Raw genomic sequence first — 24,794 nt, 5'->3', positions numbered from 1 at the left:
CTCTCAAGTACTCCTCTTTGGTCTGCTGGCTGGCTTTTGTAGACAAAGCGAGAGAAAGCGGGAGAGAGTGAGAGAAACACAAAATAGAATTAGAGTAAGCAGTTAACAGGGAATTGCATGCCTGATTTTCTCTAAGTCAAAATTTGGTTTACCAACTTGTTTTTCTGGGCCCTGACCTCAAACTTGGTCAGCACCTGACCACGAGGGTCAAGGACAAGTGCCTTCCAGGCAGGCAGTAGAGCACATGGAGCCTTCTCCAGGAAGTCAAGCAGCCTTGGTGTCTGTGCTCCCAGCAGGGGTTGGCCCTGGACTTGGAGGGAAGGCCTAGACAAAGACAGGGAGTGTCTGAGGAACACAAGCCAGCTGCCTTCCACCTTCCTGGGGGGAGCTGCAAACTCACAAAGCCACCTTCCCTGCTCTTCTTCTCCCTTCCACCCAGCCCTGGTCCTGGCCCCATGCATCACCTCCCTCCAGTGCCTTGGACCTCTTCACCAAGTGCTCCGTTAACCTCACTTCCCCTTGAGGCCCCCATTACCTGGTAGCCCTCTCCAGGGACAGAAGCATATATCCCCAGACCCTATGAACTTCACCCTTGGAGAGACTGGCTCAGAGTTCAGTGTCCAGTGCCATTGCAGCCATGTACACCCTTTATCCCTTGACTTCACTTTGTCACCATATCTGGCTCTTTCTCTCCTCCCATCAGTGTCACCAGCCTCTTCCCCTCCACTCCAAGCTTTTCCATCACCTTGCCTTTCAGCCACTTGCCTTCACTTCCTCTTACTGCACTGCACCGTGGCTGTCCCAGACCTTGTCCTCCAGCACCTCTGACCTCCAAGCCACCTCTGACCTTGCCTAACCTGCACCGGCCCTTTGTCCCTTTTGCTCTTCCTTCCCACTCTACTCCCGTGCATCACCCTCCCTAGGCCAGGTGATCCTCTCCTGCTTTTTTCCCTTTAGCTAAGCCCCAAGGATAATACCTCTGCCATTGCCCCTGTGGCTTTCCATTTCTGTAAATCCAGTCCCACCCCTCAATCAGCCTGGAGCCTCTTTCTCCACTTCCACATGCGCCTAGCTACTGAGGGCTTCAAGGACAAGTCCCGCAGCCCTGCTGGGGGTGCCCTATTCATGTGTCATCTCCCCCGTCTGTGAGCCTCAGGTGGCAATCCATGTGGCCATGATTTCCTCTTCCCCAGGGGGAGTGTCTCAGACATTCTTGTCAATGTCATATCTCTTTCCCCACAACCAGACCCCATCCTTCAGCAAAGACCATGAGACCAGTGGACCCCTCCTCCATTTAGAAAGTAGAGCCCATGCCGTCGCAGGACCTCCTTCATCCTCCTGCATTGCCCCTAAAAGCTCAATGAGCCCTTATCTCCTCCCTCCTGCCATGCAGGAAGGAGCTCCCTGGTCTCTCAAGCTACCTTCCCAGTGTGCTCCGGTTCCCCTGCCCTACCTGCTCCACGGCCTTGGGCTGTCCTCCCCATCTGTTCTCTAGATCTTCAGTTAACATATACTCTGTGTATCTGTTAAGTATGGTTAAGTTTCTTCAATCTTAAAAACATTTTCAGCTGCTGTCTTCAAGGCCATGTTCCTCATGAGTGACCACCTAAATTCTCTCTCTTCCTTCACTTCCAAGAAATGCCTCCTTTAAAAGTCATCCGCTCTTCCCATATCATCTTCCTCTTCTCCCACAGCATGTGGCCGCATCACTGCACTCAGCTACTCCTGCCAGTCAGTATGAGCAGTGACCTCCTTCCATTAATCTGCTCGTCCACTCCACCTAAACTTCCCCATGGCATTCAAGGCTGGAGTTCTCCTCCTTGAAAGTCCTTCTTCTCCAAGCATCTGTGACCCTGCACTGCCTGGAATTTTTTGCCCAGCATTCTGCAGGTCCATCCCATGTTCCTAACTGTTCTGCCCAGAACTGACATCTCTCACTCTCCAAGGGTGGCCGCATCCTTCTCATGGCTTCTTTTATCATCTGTGAGCTGAATCTCAAATTCTGTATTCCTTCGCTAGGCTTTTAAGACCCATGTAGCCACTTTGCACTAGATGTGTCCACCTGGAGGTACCACAGGCAGCTCAAAACTCAGCATATCTTACCAGTGATCGTGCAGACCTGGTCCTCTTCCTGCATGCTTGTCTCAGTGAAAGTGCACCCAAGCGTCCAGGCCAATCCGTCAGTAGATCTTGGCCTCTCCTTTATCCCAGACATGCTCACTTTACACCTCCCAAGTCTGTCTGCCTCTCCCCACCCCCTCTGACCTCGCCCAGTCTGGCATGTCATCAAAACATCTCCCAGATGACTGTGAGCCTCCCACCAGATGGAAGCTTCATGGGGCAGGACTTGTGTCTGCCTTGTTCTGTATCCCTAGGGCCCAGCATGGTGGTGTTCACTTAGGAGACAGCCATGTGTTTTTTGAATGAATGAACAATCACCCCGCCTCCAGAATTGCTGCCCCCAGACCATTTTCCAGATAGCAGTCAGGATAATCCTTTAAAATACATAACATGAAATGCTAAATCAAATGAAACCCTTTGTTGTCTCCCCAATGCTTCCCATCCACGGTCCAGTCTCATTAGCAGATTGCACAATGCCTTTAGCCTTTTGCAACCTCATCTCTGACCACCTTGCAGAAAACCCCCGTACTTGTACTCAGAGACAGGCAATGCGGTACTGCAGTAAGACCCTGGGACCATACAGCCTGTGTCTTGATCTCAAGTCATTCAGATGGCCTGGGACAGCTACATGATCTCGCTGCACCTCAGTTTCCTCACCTTGTAAGTAGGACGAATAGTACCTTGCTCCTAACATTACTATAAGGATGAAATATTAAAATGCTCAGAGTGGCTGCCAACAGGACATCAGCACCGTGTATTAGTCCTATAGCAAACTCAGTTACCATAACAATGAGTTAGTTGTGATCTCTGCTCTCCTTGCCCGGCAAATGGTGTCACCTCTGAAGCTTTGCATGTGGGCTCTTCCCTATCTAAAAGGCCCTCCCTTCCCTCCTACTCCTTCCTTTGTTTTTTTTTTTAAACCGGCTTTACTGAAATATAATTGACATCAGTAAAAGTGCACAGAGTGATGATTTGGTACATGGATGTACTGGGAGAGGATTACCACAATTAGGTTAGTTAATGTGTCTGTCACACCACCTCATTGTGTGTGTGTGTGTTTGTGTGTGTGTGTGTGTGTTGAGAACTTTCAAGATCTACCTTCTTAGCAACTTTCAAAGATGCGATACGACACTGAACTAGAGTCACCATGCCATATGTGACACTCCAAGACCTGTTCCTCTTATAACTGGAACTGTGTGCCTTTTGACCCCCTTCATCAGTCTCTCTTTAACCCACTCTGTTTTTATGAGTTTTGTTTTTTAGCTTCCACATATAAGTGAGATCATTGAGTATTTGTCTTTTTCTGTCTTGACTTATCTCACTTAGCATCATGCCCTCAAGTAAGGTTCCTCCATGTTGTTGCAAATATCAGGATTTCCTTCTTTTTTTTTTTATGGCTGGATAATATTGCTGTGTGTGTGTGTGTGTGTGTGTGTGTACGGTTTCTTTACCCATTCATTGATGGATAGTTAGATGTTCCCATGCCTCAGCTGTTGTAAATAATACTGCCGTGAATCCCACTTGTTCTTTTCACCTGCTGGCTCTTGCATAGCCTTTAGGCCTCGCGGTGTAGACATCACCTCCTCCAAGAAGCCTTCCCTGTTGCCAAGTCTGGGACTAGGCTGAGAAGAGAGAAGCACATGCCTTGGGCATAGATTGTAAAGGAGTTGCTGAAATGCTCAGTATTTCAGTTAAATAATTTAATGCAATATTTTTTTAAACCAAGATTAGTGCAAATTATATATGATAAAAATATCAACATTTTAATTAACAAGAGGCTCGGAAGACCAGGACAAGGGTGAGACCGGAGAAGTGAGGCACACAAATGCTGGGTCAGATCTGGTCTTTAAGTTCTAATATTGTTCTTCTTTGTAGGTTTGATGTATATGCACTAGTTTTGATTTTCTAAAAAATATTGCATTAAGATATTACTGGCTTGCTTGCTGAGTTTTTGTTAACCCCTAAAATTTTGTGTTGAAGTTTAATGTCTTATTGCCCACAGCCTCACCTTCCAAATTTGAGTTAGGTGCTCATTCTGGGTGCCTACACACACACACACACACACACACTCTCTCTCTCTCTCTCTCTCTCTCTCTCTCCCAGTCAGAGAATGCCTTGTTCTGCCAGCTCTCGGCAGAGATCTGGAGACCCTGGTTTTCAGGTAACAGGAATGGGACAATTCAGGAGCACATCCATGAATGGCAGTGCATGGGGCTAGCCTGAGCAGCCCACAGAAACCCCACCAGCTGTGGTTAGGAAGTTTTTGCAACATCATCCCTGTTAGGATGACACACAGCAACTTCAGGGACTGTGCCTCCTGCTGGCTCATTATGGCGTCTACACCAAAGGCGGGGTCCCTTTGGCCTGACAAACCTAGGAAGATGTCCAGCAAACTTCCCTGATTACTCCAGCTGCCTCCCTTCCAAGTCACAAGACCCTACCATCCTCCCTTCACCATCTGCCACTAAATCTATTACGCCCTATCTTCCCCGCAGGAGGTCCTTTTCCCCAGGAACTGCTCCCCCTCCTCTTCTCCTTCCTCCCTTCCAGGTACCACTCTCCGGCTCCTCATTCCCCTTCATCTCTCACAGCACCAAGCACAGGGCTGCTGGAAGTGGGGGTGACTCCAGAGGAAACTTCAGGGACTTGGCCAGGATAGACTCCTTTCCTGAAGCCTCCAAGCCCTCATTGCCTCTCCCATGAGGCTGCCAGCCCGTCATGCCCCGTGGCGTCTGGGCCCGCGAGTTGTCTCCAAGAACCCACTCCATGTGTGACTCACACGGTTGAATCAAACGAACTTTAAAAGCATACTCAGTGAGCCACTTGTTTCATTTCACCTGCACCTTCTCAAATTGAATTTAAAAAAACCTTTGTGAAAGTGCTTCCATGTCAGAAGGCAGCGAATATTGATTCTCACTTAATCTCTGGTTTGGGGAATGGCAGGCAGCAAAGCCGCCTCATTTCATGCTTGTCTTTGCCACTCAGGAATGGACTGAGCCGAAGGTCTGTCTGGTCGTTCTGAATGCAGAGGCAAGTTCAGCAAGCTCGCGACAGATTCTGGGACAGGTATCTCACAGAGTATGGAGACCTACCTCCACTGAGTGAAAATATCCAAGCCCCTCGAGGGCTCTGTGTGAACCCAGAGTCTTAGGGATATTACTGGCCGGAAGGCCCCTTGATCCTGGGATGGGGTTTTAAACAGGACATGGCAGGACTTCTCATAAAAGGTCTTACCTGTGTCACTCTGGGCACTGAGTTGAGGCAGAGGGGCAGCAGAGCGTGTAACATGGACGGACCCCCCACTCTAAGAGAGGTAGGAAGTCACATTTTGTCTCTGTTTTCTCTTCCTGTCTTCCAGAGATCGAGCAGGGCAGCTGTGGTGATCCCGGCATCCCTGCCTACGGCCGGAGGGAAGGCTCCCGGTTCCGCCACGGTGACACACTCAAGTTTGAGTGCCAGCCTGCCTTTGAGCTGGTGGGGCAGAAGGCAATCACGTGCCAAAAGAATAACCAGTGGTCAGCTAAGAAGCCAGGCTGTGTGTGTAAGTGAGTGGGGAGAAGGCCTTTTTGGGGTCTTCACCAAGAGGCAGGGGGCCCCGTTTTCTAGCTAATCCAGAGCCCCTACCTTGGGAACCTCACAGGTCATAGCAACAGCTTCCCTCGTTTTCTTCTCTTCTTCCCAACCTTGCTGGTTGGGTACTCGTTTCTGGAAGTAATGTACACTGGAAATGATTGCCTTTAACTTTGTGGTGGGGGGGAGGGGGGGCTTCTTCAATGATGTCTTGCCATCCATGGTGATCCTTGAGAGCAAGGTAGAGGCCACTAGGGCCTGGTGCATGAGACTCTGACCTGGACATTTGTTCCTTGCCCTTGTTGCCACCAGTGACACCATACATTCGAGCCAGGGTGGAAGGGATGGGCCGGTTTGTAAGATCGTAGACTCTGGACCAGGCTCCAGGTGTGGTGGGAAACCACAGTCTTACCAGAGTCTGAGGAGTTTCCTCAGATTGCTTCTTCTTGGACTGGAGTTAGGGAGGGATGGGGGAATCAAGCTGTCTTCGGATTATTGATCCTCTGGAGTGCCCATCCAATGGCAATATCAAGGAGGCCTTTCTTCCTTCCTCTGGGATGGGATGACCATACTTCCTGACAAAAATAATACTTTAAGTTCTGGGCCCAGTGAGACTGGCAAGTGTGAGGGGCTTGTGTGCAGCAAAGGGAGGAGCCCACTTGATCTCTTGAGAAGTCAAGGTTCCAGCTTCTCTTCCCCCAAACATCGCCCACTTTCTCCATCTCTTTCTATCTACTTCTCTCATGGGAGGGCAGAAGCCCAACCCTCTGATCACTTCTCCCACTTCAGTGGGCTTCTTGGAGTCTCCAGGTGCTACAAACTAGAATGACCCCCAGGGCAGTGGGGGAGGATAGTCTGGGGGTTACCAGGGAACATCAATGAGGACTAAGACTACAGCATATGAGTTGGTGAGTTGGGTCATACCTTTTCAAACCAAAAAATCACTTTGTTTTGACAAAGAATTTATGATGACTTGTGAGTTTATGCAAAGATCCTTGCAAAAATTTAAAGAAGAAATTGCTCTTAGATACACATCAAATCACTCTTAGATATATACCTTTGTTGCAAAATAAATAAATAAAATTGCATGAAATCTACCCATTTCTGTGGCTGAATGTGGTTAGAATATCATGCCCAACAGTGTTAGCCTTGTGGCACACTGGGAACCAAGGGGACTGGGGCCAGGAGAGGCAGGGGACATTGGCAAAGAGCAGCCCAGGGCAAGCAGGAACAAAGGCCTGAGGTGGTAGAAGGAACAGGGCTCTTCTCTACAAATTGGACGCAGGACCTCAGAAGACAAAAGTATAGACTGTGGGAGTCTCAGGTATTATGGGGGCTTTATCTTGGAAATCAAGATAAAGGTAAAACAAGGCAGGGAGAACTGGGAGAGGGTCAGGCCACTGGGGCAGAGAGCTGGTGGGAATGAAGTAGGTAGCAGAGCCAGCTGGCTTCTTAGGACAGGATTAAGTTGCCTGCCTCACAAGCTGAGAGATGGAGGCAGCAAAGTATTATCTGAGGGCTCTCTCTCGAGTCCTCCAAGAATTTCCTTGCCCTTTTGCCCCTGAGGAAGGGTTTTAGGAAATCCTTTTAGAACCTCCTATAAGAACAGAGGGCCATGAAGTGCTGCTCAGCAGGCTCTTCGTTTCCAGGATTGAGGCTGGCAGCCTCCAGTGAGCTGGAGACTGCTTACAAAGAGCTGAGAAGAAACAAAGACAGAGTTGTCCTGGAAGTATGGAGCAGTGCTCTCTGTGGCTTAAAATAAGGAAGAGGAGCCGGAGGCTTATTGAGAACTGCAAAGTAGGCACTCTGGGGGGCCAGCACAGCATTTCATCTTCTGGATGATTCTGGGTTGTAGGGGGCTGGCATCCCCCTGGCACTCCCATTGCTCAGGTTTTTTGTTTGTTTGTTTTGTTTTGTTTTTGTGGGGTTTTTTTTTGTTTTGTTTTTTTTCCTGGTCATTTGGGTATAACCAAACACAGCTTGAGTCTGAAGGAGGCCAGAGAGCCAGCTGGCCCCATGCTTTTGCATCACACAGCAAGGTCATCTTCCTACTCCATGAAGTCAAAGGTGTGCCAACTGTCAGCTCCCTACTGAGTACCCAGCCCCTAAGCTGATGCTTCCGTGGGTCCTGGGCTTTGTCCTCAGGGACCTCACAGTCTAACTGGGGATGAGAGATGGCATTCAGGTACGCTGGTGCACAGCGATAACTTTGGATTCAAACTCTGAAGACTTGTTTTTCAGTCCTGGCTCAGCATCATGATGCTGGCTGGGGCATCCTCTCACTGAATTTTGGTTTACTAATCATCTGGTAGGGTAGCACACTATTCTGGCTCCCCAAACCCGAAGGCTCAGTGATTATATTTATAGAACATGAACAGTCCTTACGGCATGAACAGCCCTCACTGCCCACAGCAAATGCTTGGAAACCACTTCCTAAAATGGGTCATTGACAGAGCAGGTCATATACTTTGCTTGAGGGATATGTTAAACTGGGGTTCTGACCCTGACCCCAGATCAAACGTATCGATAGCGGGTGGTCACTAGGAAAGGGCCGACATCTATAAACATCCATAGAAACATAAAAGAATACAGTCTCTGTATTTTATAGAGATAAATGTACATACAAAAGCACCTAACATAAACGCCCTAAATTTTCCCACATGTTAGTCACAATGAATATTAGTACAATATTTAGCAGACGAACTATTCTTTCCTTCTTACGATTTAAAAGCAGATTGGAAAATTTTAATGGTTCAAATTTCTATGAACAATTGTCCAAAGAAGTGCAAAGTGGTACATTGTTCTTCTCTCAAAACATTTTCTTCAAAACAGCTCTTTACTCGGAAATTGCCCTGCCGAGACTACACAAATACACTCTTTCCTTCATGTTCCCAAACATTTTCTGCAGCAAGCCGACTTCAGAATCATTGCATTGGCTTTTGAGCTGCCCTCACAGTAGTAAATGTTCGATAGATGCTCTTTTTTCATTGAGGTTTTAAAGAAGAGGATGTTTCTCACAGTGAAAAGCATTTTGAAAGAAAAAATGGAGCCAGATCCTTGCCTTTCACTGTCTTCTTCCTTAGTTAATTCACATCTCCAGAGACCGCTGCTCAAAATCAGTTGGAAGTAGTACTCCTTTCCATCCATACAACAATATTTACCGAGTGTATACCCTGTGCTAAGCACCACGTATTGGATTCAGAGCTATTCAATCTCTGCCTGGGAAATGTGCTCAACCTGGTCTCCTGGTAGGCATGCTCTGGCCAGGCTGTGCGTTTTCTTCCCTTTCCCAGCTCTGCCCATTTCACCCCATTCCTTGCAAAAGAAGAGAGGGCCCTTCCCATGCTACTATGTCCAGTTAGTCTCCACCACAAGAGCTACAAGAGGAGGGAAGGGACAAATAACTCTGATGGAGATGTGCAGATACTTGATGCTTTGTTGACAGGCTCACAGAACGCTTCACACTTCATAAGAAAGCCAAGGAAACCAATTATCAGTCCATTAGCAGCCACTTTCCAAAGAAGTTTCAAAACAGGCTCCACCAGAGATATGCCAAGACTTCAGGCTTTCTTCACCATTTTGTAAACCATTGGGAGAAGGTGTGAACCCTAATTGCTCAGCTCCTAATGTATACGGGCATAGGTGTGAAATGTGAAGGCAGGGCCCCCTGGGATGGTTACAGTGTAAGATGGGAATCAGCAGCCAAACCTTAAGAGACCAGGGAGGGAGAAGTGGGTCCTTGGGTGTCCCAAGAAAATGTCACAGAGAATAGAGGGCTTAAGCTGGGCCTTGAAGAGTTTTCAGGTAAAGGAGGGTGTTCCGTGTAGGAATGTTGCAGGAAATGGTCCTCTCCTACTACCCTCCTGTATTTTACCTCTGAGTTCCCCTGAAATCCCCTCACCCTGTCCTTCACTGGACACACACACACACGCGTGCGAGCACACACACACATACATACACATGGAGTGTATGGAGTGCATGGAGTCATAGGGTCATCCAGATTCTCAAGCTCAGCACTATTGACATTTTGGACCAGATAATTCTTTTGGTGGAGGAGGGACAGTCCTGTGTGTTGTTTGAGCCACATTCCTGTCCTGTATCTACTAGAAGCCAGTGGCACACACACCCCTCGTGCTGCCAGTGTGACGACCAAAATGTCTCCCTATTGGACATTGCCAAAGACATCCCCAGAGAGAAAAACCACCTGAGATTGTGACCCACCAATCAAGGATACTATAGACTTCCCAATCCTAAGGACGAAGAAATCTGTGTTTTTGCATTAAGTGAGGCTCTGCTTAAAGTCTGTAGGATTGTAGCAGTGAGAAAGCTTGGGGTAAAGGAGGATGTGATATTTATTCAATGTTTTATGTCATTTGGGAAGATAATGAATCTTTCCTACAACTTTATGGCATATTTTCTTCTCTCATTTTACCAATGAAAACAAAGTTCAAGGAGACAAGGGGACAAACTCAGAGGTTATAAAACCCCTAAGGGTTGGGCTGGAATTTGAAGTGTTCATTGACAGAGCAGGTTCCTACTCCAAACCCTGTACTCTCTCCACTGTGCTAGATTTCCAGAATCCAAGGGTTCATCTGCAGCAGGAAGAACAAGGGAGCCTTAGGACAAAAATACTAGCTCAGAGTATGGGCATGCTGTTGGCTGAGTTCCCCTCATGAAGTATCAGAGATTGACAAGCATTAAACAAAGTCATGAAGGCGGGACCCATGATCTTTGTTGGAACTGTATGAATGCTCTACACCGATGTGCAATATATCAGCACCCAAGCATTTCCCTAATCTTTATTTTTTCTCATTTCTTCTACCCACCCATTTATCCGTCCATCTTTGATTTATTGAGCACCTACTGTATACAATCTCAGCTGCATAAGAGGGTACGGCTATTCTTGTTCCTTGTCAAATCATAACCTAACCTGAAGGGCCTCTGAGGATGATCTTGCTTATCTGGGGATGGGGTTGAAGGGGAAATCTCTTAGTGCCTAACCTTATATAATGTGCTAGAACTCTTTCAGGAAGTATCTGGAGCTCAAAGGTCAAAATTCAGCACAGGCTCTTGGCATATTCTGGTGTTTTAAGGGTTTAAATCTAAAGGTTTAAACAAATAAAATACTCTTAATTTCACTTCTTTAACCCAAAACCAATTCAATCTTGGCTCTTCTTTTTTTACTCTTACCCCTATGCACACATATTTCATGTGGTTTTAATCAAAGCGAACATATCAACTCACATTCTGTGTTTCAAAGTTCACATTGTATTGTGTATCTTACCATGTTGCTATGTGCCTTTAATACTTCCCATTTTTAGTATCTATGGAATGTTCTGTTTAGTGGATGGAGTCGTGACTTAGTCAAACAGCCATGTTTATTTGTTTTACATAAGGCTGTAATGAACATCCTCATGGACGTGGCTTTTTTCTTTCTTCTCTTGAACTGTAATTCTTTGGGCTAGGTTTCCAGGAGTGAGGTCATCAGGCCAGAGTATGAACATTGTTATGACTCTCAGTGTACACTCTTATATTGCTCCCCAAAAATATTGTGCCGGTTCATAATGCCAATAACAGAAGCTATATGATTAAGAAGATGATTCATATACTATGCGGTCTTCCCATGCAGAAACATGGTGTGTCTCTCTTTCATGTTCCTCTACGTTCACTTTTCTAAATGTAACAACTTTGTGGTATTCTTCCAATAGATCATATAACATATTGCTTGTACCCGTTATCTGCCTTGCCAAACCCCAAGTATTTGCATCCCCTTTTATGAAATTGCTAACTTCGTAAGTATAAGTTGAATACATCCCCACCAGCACACCCTTGTCGACTTCTGTAAGGTGCCACGTGTTGTGATGAGGGCTGTGACTCCAGAGATGGGCTGGACACAGCCTTTGACCTCAAACTTCTCACTCTGATGTGTAAAGAGACGTAATTATATAACTTAAAGGGTGCTCTTATGGTTCAAAATTTAGTTTTCAACTAGAAAACATTGGTGACACGGGTGCATTTAGGATCCATCCCATGAAGAGTCATTCTTTTATTTAACAAATATTTGCTGAATGCCTGTGATGGGGCAGATACTATGGTGGATGCTGAACAGGGGAGCAACAGGCCCCCCCTTCTCATGAAGCATAGAAAAGTCATCACTATGGGAACAGTGGGGCCTGAAAGGAGTACAAAGTCGTGCTCCTTTTGGAATGGGGACATCCAAGGGATAGCACTGGGTCCTGAGAGAAGCCGGGGGGGTTGGGCCTCTGCAACAGGGAGGTATTCAGTGGATTCATTGGTACACACACACCTGTGCACACAGGGACACATCACCCATCTGGGTCCTTGGTTCACAGCGGTCCCTACAGGGTTTGGCCACTGCCAGTGTATGTGAGTGGAAGAAGGGAGGTGGAGGGGTCCATGGGAGCAGGTACTGGAGAGAGACTACTGGGTACCCCCAGACTGGAGACACATCCCTGGCAGGCCAAGGGGTATGAAAGTGATGTCGGGATTTCCAACACAGCATTTGAGATAGAGACTCCAGTCCTGACTTTTCACTAGCTGGCCAAGGTCCAGTCCTGTTATTTGTTATTTGTGATCCTGCCTGCGCTGAAGTGTGGCTTCAGGAGTATTGTGTGGTATTTTCCTTTACAACTTGAAAGCACTCTTTCTCCATTGTGGTGAGAAACTCTTCATGATATGTGGTGTATATATTTTCCCAGTCTCTTCATCCCCCCCCACTTTTTTTTTTATTATTTTGCATCGTACACTTGTTTAATGTAGACAAACCTTCAATATTTGTGATTTCCCTTCAATGCTGACAGAGTTATCATTCTGTCACAGATCTGAGAAGCAGTTTGTTCTATTTTTGGTTATTTGTGGGTAATTTGATTTTTTAAAAAAATATAATTTGTTAATCCATCTGGAGTTTATTTAGATGAATGTAGAATGTATGGTCCAAACTATTAAGCAGTTTTCCAACACAATGTATTAAGCAATTCATTTCCCTTCTGATTTGAGGGAAATGAATTGTTTTATCACATACTGAATCCTCACATGCGGTTAAGTCTATTTCTTGAGACACCACTTTGTTCTGCTGCTCTATTTCTATCTTAGCACCGGCATTGAATAATTTTAATTGTTGTTTTATAATATGTTCTAATATCTGGCAGAGCTGGAAACTACTCCTTCCTCCCTTAATTATTTTCTCTTTCAGAAATGTTCATTGTTATTCTCATCTGTTTGTTGTTCAAGATTAATTTTAGAATCATTTTGTCAGAGTAAAAAAAAAAATCCTATTGGGATTTTGTATGTGTGCTCCTATTAAACCATAAATTAACTTGAGGAAAATAGGCATTTTTATAATACACAGGCTTCCCGCCCAGAAACATAGCATGTCACTCTTTTTGTTCGTCTACTTTCATTTTTCTAAATATAACAGCTTTGTGGTTTTCTTCATATAGGTCACATGCATTGCTTGCTACCTTTATTTTTAAATAGGCAGGTACTTTTTTCACTCCCCTCCTACCTCGACCTCAATGCCCCATGCACAGGTGAAGCCTGTCCCTTTTTGCCTCTTCTGTATAGCTGAGCCCTGACTTTCCCTGTAAATATATACTCTCAGGTTTTCCAGGACAAGAACAATTTCAAACATCCTTTCCTTTGGCCCAGAAAATATGATTGTAATAGCTAGACTCTTTGGAAATTGCCTTTTTCAAATATTTGGAGCCAGAATTGGGATCAGCTGAGGTTTGAAAGCATCAGCCTCAGTGTGAGACATAATATTCCTGGGCGCTGCTTGTGTTCTGAGGCAAGGGGCTGTAACAAGGGCTGTATGAGCATCCTCTGCTGATGTCATGTTCTGCTTAGTTCTCTAGGCTTCCTTAAAGGCCTCATTAGACCACAGGTGGCCCCAGGAGAGGGGCAGGGAACCTGGGGATTGCTTTGGTCCAGATGTGTATTTCAGGCCAATTCCTAGAAGTTGAAAAACAGCGTGAGGGATTCTGGGGCCCCCTTCGTTACCAAGTCCTCAAGAACACAAACACTGAAGACCTAGTGCTATGCAGAGGTTTGGCGGTGATGGGAGAGAGGGTGGTAGCTGTTCTGTGTAAGGGCCTCTGGTAATCCAGAGGAGTCTTCCTTGGACAACATCCTGGTGGTGGTGGGAGGTGGGGAGGATCTATGTCTACCCCTGCACTGGGGGAGGGACACTGCAGTCAGGGTGGGGAAGCATTCTAGAACCATAGGGTCAGGCTGGGGAGGGTAAGCCAGGGCTGGGAGAACTGACCCTGGACAAAGGCATGGTTCATAAAGGTGGCTGCCAACATTTCCTATCAGGACGTCTTGGGAAGTAGAGTCAACACTTGTCCTACCAGACCAGTGTGGGTCATACATCACTTGCTACCTTAAACTGCTAAACAGGTAGATGTTAGTAGAAGAAGGCAGCTTCTGGGCTGAATCAAGTCCTCACTGAGAAGGCAGCCTACCCCTGCAGGGTAGCCCTGTCCCAGCCAGAGGCTATGGTACTAAAAAGGGCCTTCCTTACAGAAGGGATTAGAGAAGAAAATAACAACCAGAACAGAAGTCCAGTCCCTGGGCAGGGGCACACACTGGGACAGGAGTGACAGAGGAGAGTCCTGAAACTCCTGGGTGTATGGACATGCTGGATTCCTCATGAACCACCAGATGCCAACTCTGGAGCCATGCTCAGACCTCACTCCATCGGTTTGAGGGCTTGGGCCTTCCCATGACTGTGAGGCATGTCTGAGCCTGGGCCCAGGATCTGGCTCTAAGGACTGAGCCCATGGAATGAAGGTTGTCAACTGATCTGAGCAAGGTCTGATTGAGCAAAGATTAAGGGATGTTCTTTGGAGGAGACTGCCAGCATGTTCAAAGAAGTAGAGTCAACACTCCCTAAAAGGCCAGTGGGGGCCATAAACATCACTTATTATCACTTTGTTTTTAAATAGGCAGATATTTTATGGGGAAATGACATGTCCTCCATGGCCCTGCCCACTCTCAAATGGGCCCAAGTGTGGCTAATCATTAGAGTTACTCATAGGGTTTTTAAAATACAGAATCTTCATCCCCAGAAATTCTGATTCAGCAGGTCTGGGATAGATCCCAGACACTGTGGTTCTAAAACCTTCCTAGGAGATCTAGATGCTAGGTCAGCTCTGTAGGCCACTAATATGGAACTCCCACTGTCTGTGTGTATCAGTTGTTTGCAGGGAAGTTTTACATCCTTGCTGAGGGGTTTGGTCCCAACAAGACAGCAGCCTCTTTGGGCATGAGGCTATGACATATGTGTCCATATATTATTGTTTTGAGTCTAACCAACCTAAGATTTCCATAACCCATGATGCCAGTCATCATGATGGCAGTAACTTCCTGTCATCCAAGAAATACTGACCTCCACGTTGATATGCCCTAGGGTTGCAAGGTCCAGTCCTCTGAACATTACTACTTGGTGCTGTTGCCTGCCTCTTGTTTCGTTTGAACACAGCAAAATGTGAATTGGGAGGAGCTACTGCAAACTGAGCATTGTGCTCAGCACTAGGAGAGGAATGGGGATGATTCTAGCATGGCTCTTGCCCTCTAAGTGCTCATACTCTAGTGAATGTGATGAGCACATACTTGTGTTATAAAGCAGTCTTCGAATTATTACAATAATAGAGGTGGCCACAAAGTGCCCCCAGAATGTAAAGGAAAAAGAATTTATCCCAACCGAAAGATTCTCAGAAGACTTCTTGGAGGATCATAGCACAGGCAAAATTTCAGCCCAACTCAGAAATCTGTCCAGAACCAAACTGCAAACACAGCTGAGTATAGGGCCCAGTCCAAATGCTATGGTCCTACAGCTAGGAGTCCTAGTCCAAGGTATCTTGGGACCATAGCTACCTGGGTGAAACAAGGCTGGGAAAACTGACCAAGCCTTAGGGGTCTAATCCTGGACTGCGACCTCTGCTTGTAAGTGGGGATGGCATCTATCTGCCATTCTCACTTCGGTTTTCATCTGTGGGATTGTGGCTAATAGGTTCTTTTCTCTGTAAGATTTCCAAAGTTATGTGTGTCCTAAGTGTGTTCTCACTACAGACCATGCTTTCTCCACTGTGCTCTGCCATGTTTGACTAAGAGAACTATGGAGGAAACAGTTTCACCAAGGAGGGTCTGTTTTCATAGCTGCTGGCTCAAGACTTGGGGCTTGAAGCTCTCTCTACTTGTACCCCTCCTCCATTCTGTGACCCTTTGACCAAATTTGTCATCTAACTTGGTCATAATTACATTGACATTGGCCCTGGGTGTCACTGGGCTTTGTGGTTGGTGGGAAAGTTACCACTCACTTCTTCTGGAGCTTGGCTTTCTAGGAGATTCTTGGACTACCCCTCTTGGATTTATAGGTCTTCCTTCAGTCATTTTGTACAAAAGCAGTATTCTAGTGACCCCGGGGAAGGTGGGACAAGAACAGGGCTGCTGCCATAAGCTGATTAACTCCCATCTTGCCCTTGGAGTTAGGAAGACTCTCCCATAGTCCTAAAGGCAGCTCTCTCAGGTCAGCTGTAAAGTCCCCTGGATCCTTGTGGATTCCTTTGGAGGGAAATTCAAACATACTTCCTTATGATCATGGAAAACAGCCACCAGGTGTTCCAGTCTTCAGTGGGTGATAGTCTGAGGTATGACTGGGCTTTGAGTGGCTAGGACTAAGGCTGGTTCCAGACTCTGTGTGAAGACACTTTATTGAACAGCCTTAAAAAAGATGGTAAGGCTCTCTGAAAGGACTCAGATGAAGAGGACAGGCACTGCACACCCCAAAGTACAATCCCAGGAGCACCTCTGAGCCATTGAAGATATAATCTACACTATTTCTTGAATTCCCCTTCCCCATTAGGGAAGATTTGGGCTCTTGGGCTGTGTCACTCCAACACAATTTTTTTCCGCAGTTAATACCTGTATTTGGCCACCAGGATAATAATCTGCGGGAGTTGATCCCTTAGTTGACTGAGATCTGCTCCTGTGGCAAAGAAAGAATCCTATGAGTATCACTCAGGGATCCCAGGGTTTGGGCATGGGCAGCTGAGGGACCTGACAACAATGAGATGCACGTTTCCTTAGCCTTAAGGAAGACTGGGTCACTGAGGCACCCCCTCTTCATCTCTCATGGCATAGCTCATCAGAGTCCCAGACAAAACTCAAGACTGACAGCATATATACTACTTAGGTATAGATCTCTTCAGCACCAGGTGCCCCCTTGTAGCTGATAGACTATGTCTCCTTTTATAAGTTGGTCTTCCCATAGAAGATAGCACCAAGTGTAGAAGGTAGTGACCAAGCCCTCAACCATTCCTGCAAATGACTTCTGTCAGGATCTTCTGGATTTGGAGTTACCCTCTCACTCATTGAGGAAAAGAGGGACTAAGGACCAAAGAGCAAACCTTGGTCTGGAGTCTTGCTTAGTTGAGCAATGGGCTATGCTAGGGGAGGAGTGGGGAGATGCCTCTCCTGCCACCTCAGTGGGCTGGCTGAGACTCAGAGATAGGTTAACCAGGAGCATGTGTGGAGAAACAACCATCAGCATCAGAGGGGGAAATGCCTCATTTCAAATTCAAGAAAAATTGATTTTATACCTTCCACATGCCCAGGTAGTATACACTCAGCACCTTGAGAAGCATCATCAAAGTGAATCTTCACACAGAGTTGTGATTTAGAAGTTATTAGTCCCATTTTTTATGCATGTGGAAATAAAGTCAGTGAAGAAGTAGCCTCCCATCCCCCCCCACCAAAAGGCATATAACTAGTAAGAGAGAGAAATCAGGCAAACCCAAATTTTTAAGGATTCCCATTTCTTCCAGTTTGGGGATACTGGCTTGGCTTGGCTATGTCTATTTTTCAAAGAATTTATGGTCTGTTTTCAAGGTAAAAGATGAGCCCCAAGAGTATAAACTCAGCCTCTTCCCATGAGTGCAGAGCAGGGACTCTGTCATGCTTTGTTCCATAAGGTTCTAGACCTGTCCTGGGAGCTGGTGACAGGAGTCCTCAGTCAACAGCTAAAGAGCACATCCGACCCCAGATCAGAGCCTGGCTTTGAATAGGGTCTAAAGGTTAGTGTAAGCACCAGGAATGGTTTGGGCAGGCATTATTCCAGAGGTGTGGCAAGAAGCAATCATGGCTGCAGGCGGGTCATTGTAAAAGCTGAACACGAGTGGCACTGTCTGTTTAGGCCAAGAACTTAGCCAGCCTCTCAAGAGGTACAGGGAACGGGTTCTGGTTGTGGGAGGCAAGAACTTAGCACTTATCAGAACCACAGTTTAAGAGCTTCAGTTTAAGATTCCAGCTCCCGAAGGGGATTGGATTGTGAATGGGGAGCTTGAGGCAGAAGCTACCCCCTTAAGCTAGAGAATGTTCTTGTATAAGGGAAATAAAAGGACCATGAGTGGGGTGACTATACATTTAGATTTGTTTGGGACTATTCCAGTTTGTATCTTGTGTCCTAAAGTAATTATTAGTATTCTCAAAAGTGTCCCAATTTAGGCAATGCATTATGTGGCTACCCTAACCATGACCCAAGAGACTTTATGCCAAGAAAGGTTTTGATCCTCAGTTGAATATTTTGGATGCTGAGGGAATTCTCTGAGCCAAAGGCCTATGAACCACTATATGACTGACCCCTTCCTACCTCTACATTCATCCCATACTACTTGCCTCCTCGCTTACTCTGTCCAGACTCACTGGTCCTCTTTCAGATCTTCAGAGTCTCTAAAATCCTTCCTACCCCAGTGCCCTCGCACTTTGCAGTTTACCATGTTGGAATGTTCATTGGGTGGCTGGGTCCTTCTAATCACCTGTTAGCTGCCACCTCCCCAGAGAAGCTTTCTCTAACCGCCTTATCCAAAAGGTAGTCCTTCACTTTCTGAGTTCTTCACATCCCTCTTTATAGTGTATTAGTTGACTTTTGCTCTGTTATCAACAGTCCAAAAATCTCAGTGGACTGTAAGAACATTTATTTCTCATTCATATCCCATGAGGGCTGTAGGTCAGTTACAGCTCTGTGGGGCTTGGCTAGGTTCTACAAAGCCTCTCATTCTGCCATCCAGGCTGAAGGACCAGTCCATACATAGAACATTCTGTTCTTGTGGCAGAAGGTAGAAAGTCAAGCAGATAGGGCAAAGCCATCGCAGGCACTGAGTGAGTTGAACCTGGTGTACAGACTCTGTGACTGCAACCAGGAAGAATAAATGAATGGTGGGAGGCACCCACACCACTCAAGAGATATGATACCTAACAGAGCTTTCCAGGTAGACAGGAAGAGAGACCTTTCTAGAAAGGAAAAAAGACCTGGGCAAGACATGGAGTTAGCTTTGCACATTTGTAGGGCTGTGAGTCATCTAATACAGCTGGGATGTAGGATGGGGTGGGGGAATGGAAGGGTCTTATCTTAGGTCTTTGAGGGTCTTTTGTGCCCTTTTGAGGAGTTTGGGTTTTATCCTCTGTGCAGTAGGGAGTATTTAAAGAGGTCCAGGAAAGGATGTAACATCATGAGAATTTGTGATTTATGAAAATCACTCTGGAGCCACTACAGAGGATGGATTCAGAGGGAGTGAGCTTTGAAGCCAGAAAACCAGGTAGACTATTGCAGCAGGAAGAGGGCCTTAACTTAATAGGGCCGTGATGGGGATGTGACAAGTACAAGAGATTTTGAAGAGATAGAATCAACTGAAGTTAGTTACTGATTGGATATGGGAATGAGGGAGGAGTTGATATATTTTGCTTAGGTAACTGGGTATTGTCATTCATGGAGATAAGGAATGAGGGAGGCTTAGAAAAATAGATAAAGAATTCAATTTTGGACATGCATTTGAGATCCCAGTGGGATCCTCAGTAGAGATGTACGTCAGACGGTTCCCTCCCCAGTCTGCCACGTGCAGGAGGACCCCAGTGACTGGAATTTACTTGGGAAGCAGTGGCATAAAGCAGGAGTGGCTGGGTGGTGGTAAGAAAAAAGCCAATCACTGAGTGATGACAAGGCTGAAACATTGGCTGACACCAGGGAACATTCCAGACCCTAGAATCCAGAAGAACCAGTTTTGGGAAAGAAGACTTCAGAATTCAGTATTGAACATATTTAGTTTAATCTGCTGTGACATAATCCAAACTCCTTCTCATGGTCTGAAAGCCCTTTGCCATCCTCTTCATGTCATCTCCCGTTCCTTGTCGCTTTAGGGTTCACCTTGCTTCTGCCACAGAGCTCCCCCTTCTGTCCCTCACATGTACCAAGCTCATTCCCCCCATCTGCAGTGGCCTTCCCTTTGATGTCTGGCTCCTTGCTCACACAAGCCATCTCTCACCTCCTCATTGGAAGTAGGTCACTCCCACTACATTCACTTTTTCCCTTCGCCCAGGCTTATGTTCTGTTACAGTATCAACCTCACGAGAGCTGAGGGCTTGCTTCTCTGCCTTGTTGGTTGCCAACCCATATCCCTCATACCTGGAGCAGTGTTTGGCACAGGGCTGGTGCTCCAAGGATCCTTGGGCAAGGTGGAGACATTGCCAAGACCACAGGATATACAGGTCTGGGGCTCAGAAGGGTTATCTTTCCAGGGGGCATACATTGAGGGGTCATGTGTGGGGTGGGGTGCCCTAGAGAGGTTGTGAGCTAGAGGTAGACAACCCTGAAATCGATCCCTTCATATTCCACAGTGTGAATGTCAGGTAGAGGAGGAAAGCTTGTGGTTGACTGTGAAGGGAAGCCAGAGCCAGAGGTGGGAAAAGTGAAAGTGAGTGGATGTGATGGAGGACAGAATGGACATGGTTCAGGAATTAGGGGGAGATCAGCTCTGTTGAAGGCCCTGCCTGTCTAATTCAGGACACCAGCATCCCAATCTTGCTCGCCTGGGACCAAACAAACAAACAAAAAAAGGAACAGAAAACCATGAGCACAATTCATGGCCTGTGGATGGAATTAAATCCAGTATGAATTTAAGAGGACATAGCGTGTGCTCCAGAAACACGTGGCCAGCATCGCCCACTGATCCTAATGCTCCCTTTGGAATGTGGGAGTTTCTGCAAGACGTCCTCAGTATTCTCAAAGAGAACGACACTTGAACCTAATCTCCTTTAGGATAAGGGTGAGCCAATCAAGGGTGTAGTTTCACCCCTCCAGCATGTGACTTTGAGAACTTCTCACCACTTCCACAGCCCCAGTGAAGTTCAATGAAAACTTCTGCCAGGCTCCAGTGCCAGAGATGATGTTAAGATAACTCTGATGAACACGAACACACCGAGCTTCTGAGCAAGCCAAAGACATTCAAGAGTGGGTTTGTGAAGCCTCTGCTTCCAGCTCAGCTAAAGCATTCATCAGCAGAGCTGCCTCAGTTCACCAGTCCAGAGATCCACAATGAAGCAAGAACAACCTGACTGGGCTTCTCCTGCTTGGCTGAGCACTGCTGGAGAAAATCGCCCAACCAGGCCAGTGGTTGCTGCTGCAGATTCCCTGGGTGCCGGGCTCGCTGGAGCCTGCAGCAGCATCAGCCCATCCATCTGTGCTTCTCAAGGCAGCCTATTGTTCTCTTCTCCATGGAAGCTGTCCCCTCACTGCTCCCCCTCAAACCCATGAGCGGCCCCTGCCCGCACCTGGCACTGGAGAGTGACCTTGCCTCCCACATGGCAGGCAGACAACCGTGTTCAACTTGCAAATACCAAAGACACCCAGCCTGTAGATGATACTCCTTCCCATCCTTCTCTGCTTTATAATGGAGATGTTCACTTTTCTCTCCCATCAAAAAGCAGTCCCCCTGTAGATTGTACATCCCCTTTAGGCTTTAAATCAGGGATATGTGAACACCTTCGAGCTCAGTAAGAAATACAACGCGGTATACACACTTGCACTAAGTGAAGCAGACGATTTACAAACAGTACTTACCTTCACTACTTACAGTGTGCTCAGATAATTTCCATTCTCTTCCTTTTTTCCTTTTCTCTCTCTTTTTTTTTCTGTTAGCATCCAACAACTCAGTACCCACCACATCACTTTCACAACTAGTAATTAATGGACTGTTTCAAAAATCTTGCTATAGTCTCCCTCACCTCCCACTTTCTTAGGAATCTTTTGCCTTATGTGGAATCTGTCCTTGTTCTGTCTCTCCAGCCTCTCCCCATCTGCCGAGTTCTGCCCGTCACCATTTAAATGTCCCTTAGTCTCTCTTAACTTAGAAGTAAAGCTCTTCCTTCACACCCTGCATCACTCTGCCCATTCTCTAATGCTCCTTTTTACACCCAGACTTCCTTGACAGGACGTCCTCCCTGCTGCATCCATTCCTCAGCTCCCGCTCCCTTGTCACCTGCCCTTTCTGACCTTTGTGTCCCCCACACCCAGAGACTGCTCTCACCAAAGTTGCCAACGACCTCTTGTCATTAAAACCCAAAGGGTGGCTTTCTGTCCTCCTCAGATGCTCCACTGTGTTTCAGAACAAAGTGTCCCTCCTTCTAGAAACCACTCTCCTGTTTTTCCTCCTCCCTCAGATGCTTGGTCTCCATCTGTCTTGCCAGCTTTTCTCCATTCTCTTGCAAAGTTCCATGCTGTCTGTTTTTCCTTTGCCAACTTGAGAGCTCTGTCGCTTGATGTTTCTGTTTTCCAATAATATTGTACGTTTCCTGCATCTCTGTTGACCAGCTTTATTCTCCTGTTAGTGGCCTCTTAATTTCCTTGGCCCATATTTCTATTTTGAGTGTTACCTTTTTATTGAATTGTTGTTCCATATATGGTAAGCATAGTAAATAACTTAGTATATATATACTAAATATTAAATATATAGCAAATATTTAACTGTAGTAACCTGCAGATATTTCTCTCTCCCTTTGCTCCTCAGTATTGAGGTTTTGTTTATGGTGACTTTTTAAAATCCAGAAGTTTCTTATTTCTGTAATTAAAAAATACCATCCCATATGATTTCCTGCTTTGGTGTAATGCTGAGAAAGTCCTTCTCCATCTCTGAGATTATACGAATAGTGCTTTTTCTTTTTCTTCCCCGAGTAGTTCTGTGGTGCGTTGAGTGAGGTATGAATCTAATTTTTCCACAACTGGTTAGCCATTTGTCCCAGCATCCTTTATTGATCCATCCACTTCTACCCTGCCAATGTGAAAAGCCCACATATTCATATACTAAATTTTTAGATGTCCATGTCTGTTTCTGAAATTTTCTTTTTTGGCCCCATTTCTCTCTCATTTGGAGCTAATACAATACAGATTTTACTATTACAGCTTTAGAATATGTTTCAATATCTGAGTGGGTAAGGCCTCCTTGCTGGGAAAAAGTAGGTGTCATGGCTAAGAGTTTGGATTCTGGAACCCATATGGCTGGGTTCATATCCCAGCCCATCACCCCTTGCATTATGACTGGGGACAGGTTACTTGACTACCTGGACTCAACTTCTGCACCTATAAAATGCGGACAATAGTATACGCTTCAGAGGGTTGTTGTAAGAGATTGCTGATGGGCATCCCATATGTATTACTCTCATCTCTTTTAGGAGACACTGGCTCTTTTCGCCTTCATGCAACAGATGGATCTTACAATTGTTTCAAGTTTCAGAAAAAATATATATATTTGTGTGGGCTGTGCCTGAAATTTGTTCAATGTATACAATGACTTGAGGATAATTGTCATTTTAATAATATGAACTGTCATCCAGAAAAATAATGCGTCTCTCATTTTTATATTTTCTTTTCTGCCTATCAGTAAAGTTTTGTTGTTTTCATTGTATAAGCTGTGTTTGTTCATTGTTGTAGGGCTGAATTTGATTTGCTAACACTTTGCATATGGGATTTCTTTTTACACTCTGGGTATGTTGGTGTGTGAGTAGGTGGGTGTGAGTATGTATATCATATATACTGTTTTATGGGAGTATTTGTATCAAAATTAATTTAAACAGCACGGCTATTATGGTGTGTTTAAAATTTTAAAGCTCTAGCCACAAAACCACCTACTCCTTAAGTACATTCCAGTTTTCTTGCATTTTTCTCTTCACACAAGTTTGGTAATTCAGTATTTCCTAGGAAATTCTGTTTTGTCAAGATTTCAAATTTATTATTATGTTATACATACTATTCTTTAATAATTAACATATCTCCTTAATTTTACTATCCTTTCTTTATGTATATGTGGCTTCTCTCTTTTTATTTCATGAGAAGTTTCTTATTTGTGGGTCTTTCCCATTATTTTTTTCTATTTTTATCTTCACTAAGTTTATTCTCCCTTCTCTCCTTCATCTTGCTCAGTTATTCTCTCTGTAACTTTTGTGTTTCAACATTCATTTCACTTATTTCTCAACAATTTAATAATGAATAAGGCTATGAATTTTCTGTGAAATATAGCTTTGACCTGATATCTTCCTCATTATTATAACTAGTCTGTATTGACAGGTTTCATTTCTTTTTTTAACTCAAGAACTTATTTAAGAAAGGGTTCTATGAATTTTCAAGTGATTTAGGGATTTTCCTGTATTTTTAGTACTGATTTCTAGTTCATTTGCACTGTGAACAGAGAGTATGACCCCACTGTTTTTGCTTTGTGGAGAGGTTTCTGGAGATTTCCTTGTAGCCTAAGATAAAGTCCATTTCTGTAATATTCCATGGGTGTTTGTAAAGAGGGTGATGCTCCCTGTTTGAAGGCCACATAGTTTCATATAACACATATACACACACTCATAGTATTTTATAGATCCTCTTTATCTTTACTTACTTCTCTTTTTTAAATCTAATTTCTTTTCAGTGTAACAGAATTCATTGTTTATGCACCAGGCTCCCCCAACCTCCCACCCCCCACCCCTTCAAAACTCTCAGATTGTTTTTCAGAGTCCATAGTGTCTCATGGTTCATCTCCCCTCCAATTTCCCCCAACTCCCTTCTCCTCTCCATCTCCCCATGTCCTCCATGTTATTTCTTATGCTTCACAAATAAGTGAAACCATATGATAATTGACTCTCTCTGCTTGACTTATTTCACTCAGCATCATCTCTTCCAGTCCCATCCATGTTGATACAAAGGTTGGGTATTCATCCTTTCTGATGGAGGCATAATACTCCATAGTGTATATGGACCACATCTTCCTTAT

At 45.4% G+C, this 24,794-nt stretch overlaps 1 protein-coding gene across 2 annotated transcripts in view; it reads left to right on the top strand.

Annotated features, from left to right (window-relative positions):
• CSMD2 (CUB and Sushi multiple domains 2) overlaps positions 1 to 24,794 on the top strand; it is a 598,960-nt gene that overhangs the window by 350,536 nt on the left and 223,630 nt on the right. For both annotated transcript variants that reach the window (XM_044237753.1, XM_044237754.1), the window contains one exon: positions 5,480 to 5,662. In XM_044237753.1, coding sequence (XP_044093688.1) covers positions 5,480 to 5,662 — 183 coding nt within the window. The remainder of the gene's footprint in view (positions 1 to 5,479; positions 5,663 to 24,794) is intronic.

The sequence above is a fragment of the Neovison vison genome, chromosome 2, assembly GCF_020171115.1.
Source record: "Neovison vison isolate M4711 chromosome 2, ASM_NN_V1, whole genome shotgun sequence".
NCBI classification, from domain to species: domain Eukaryota; kingdom Metazoa; phylum Chordata; class Mammalia; order Carnivora; family Mustelidae; genus Neogale; species Neogale vison.
Note: the sequence above shows the minus strand (reverse complement) of the source record. Positions and strands in the feature narration are given on the sequence as shown.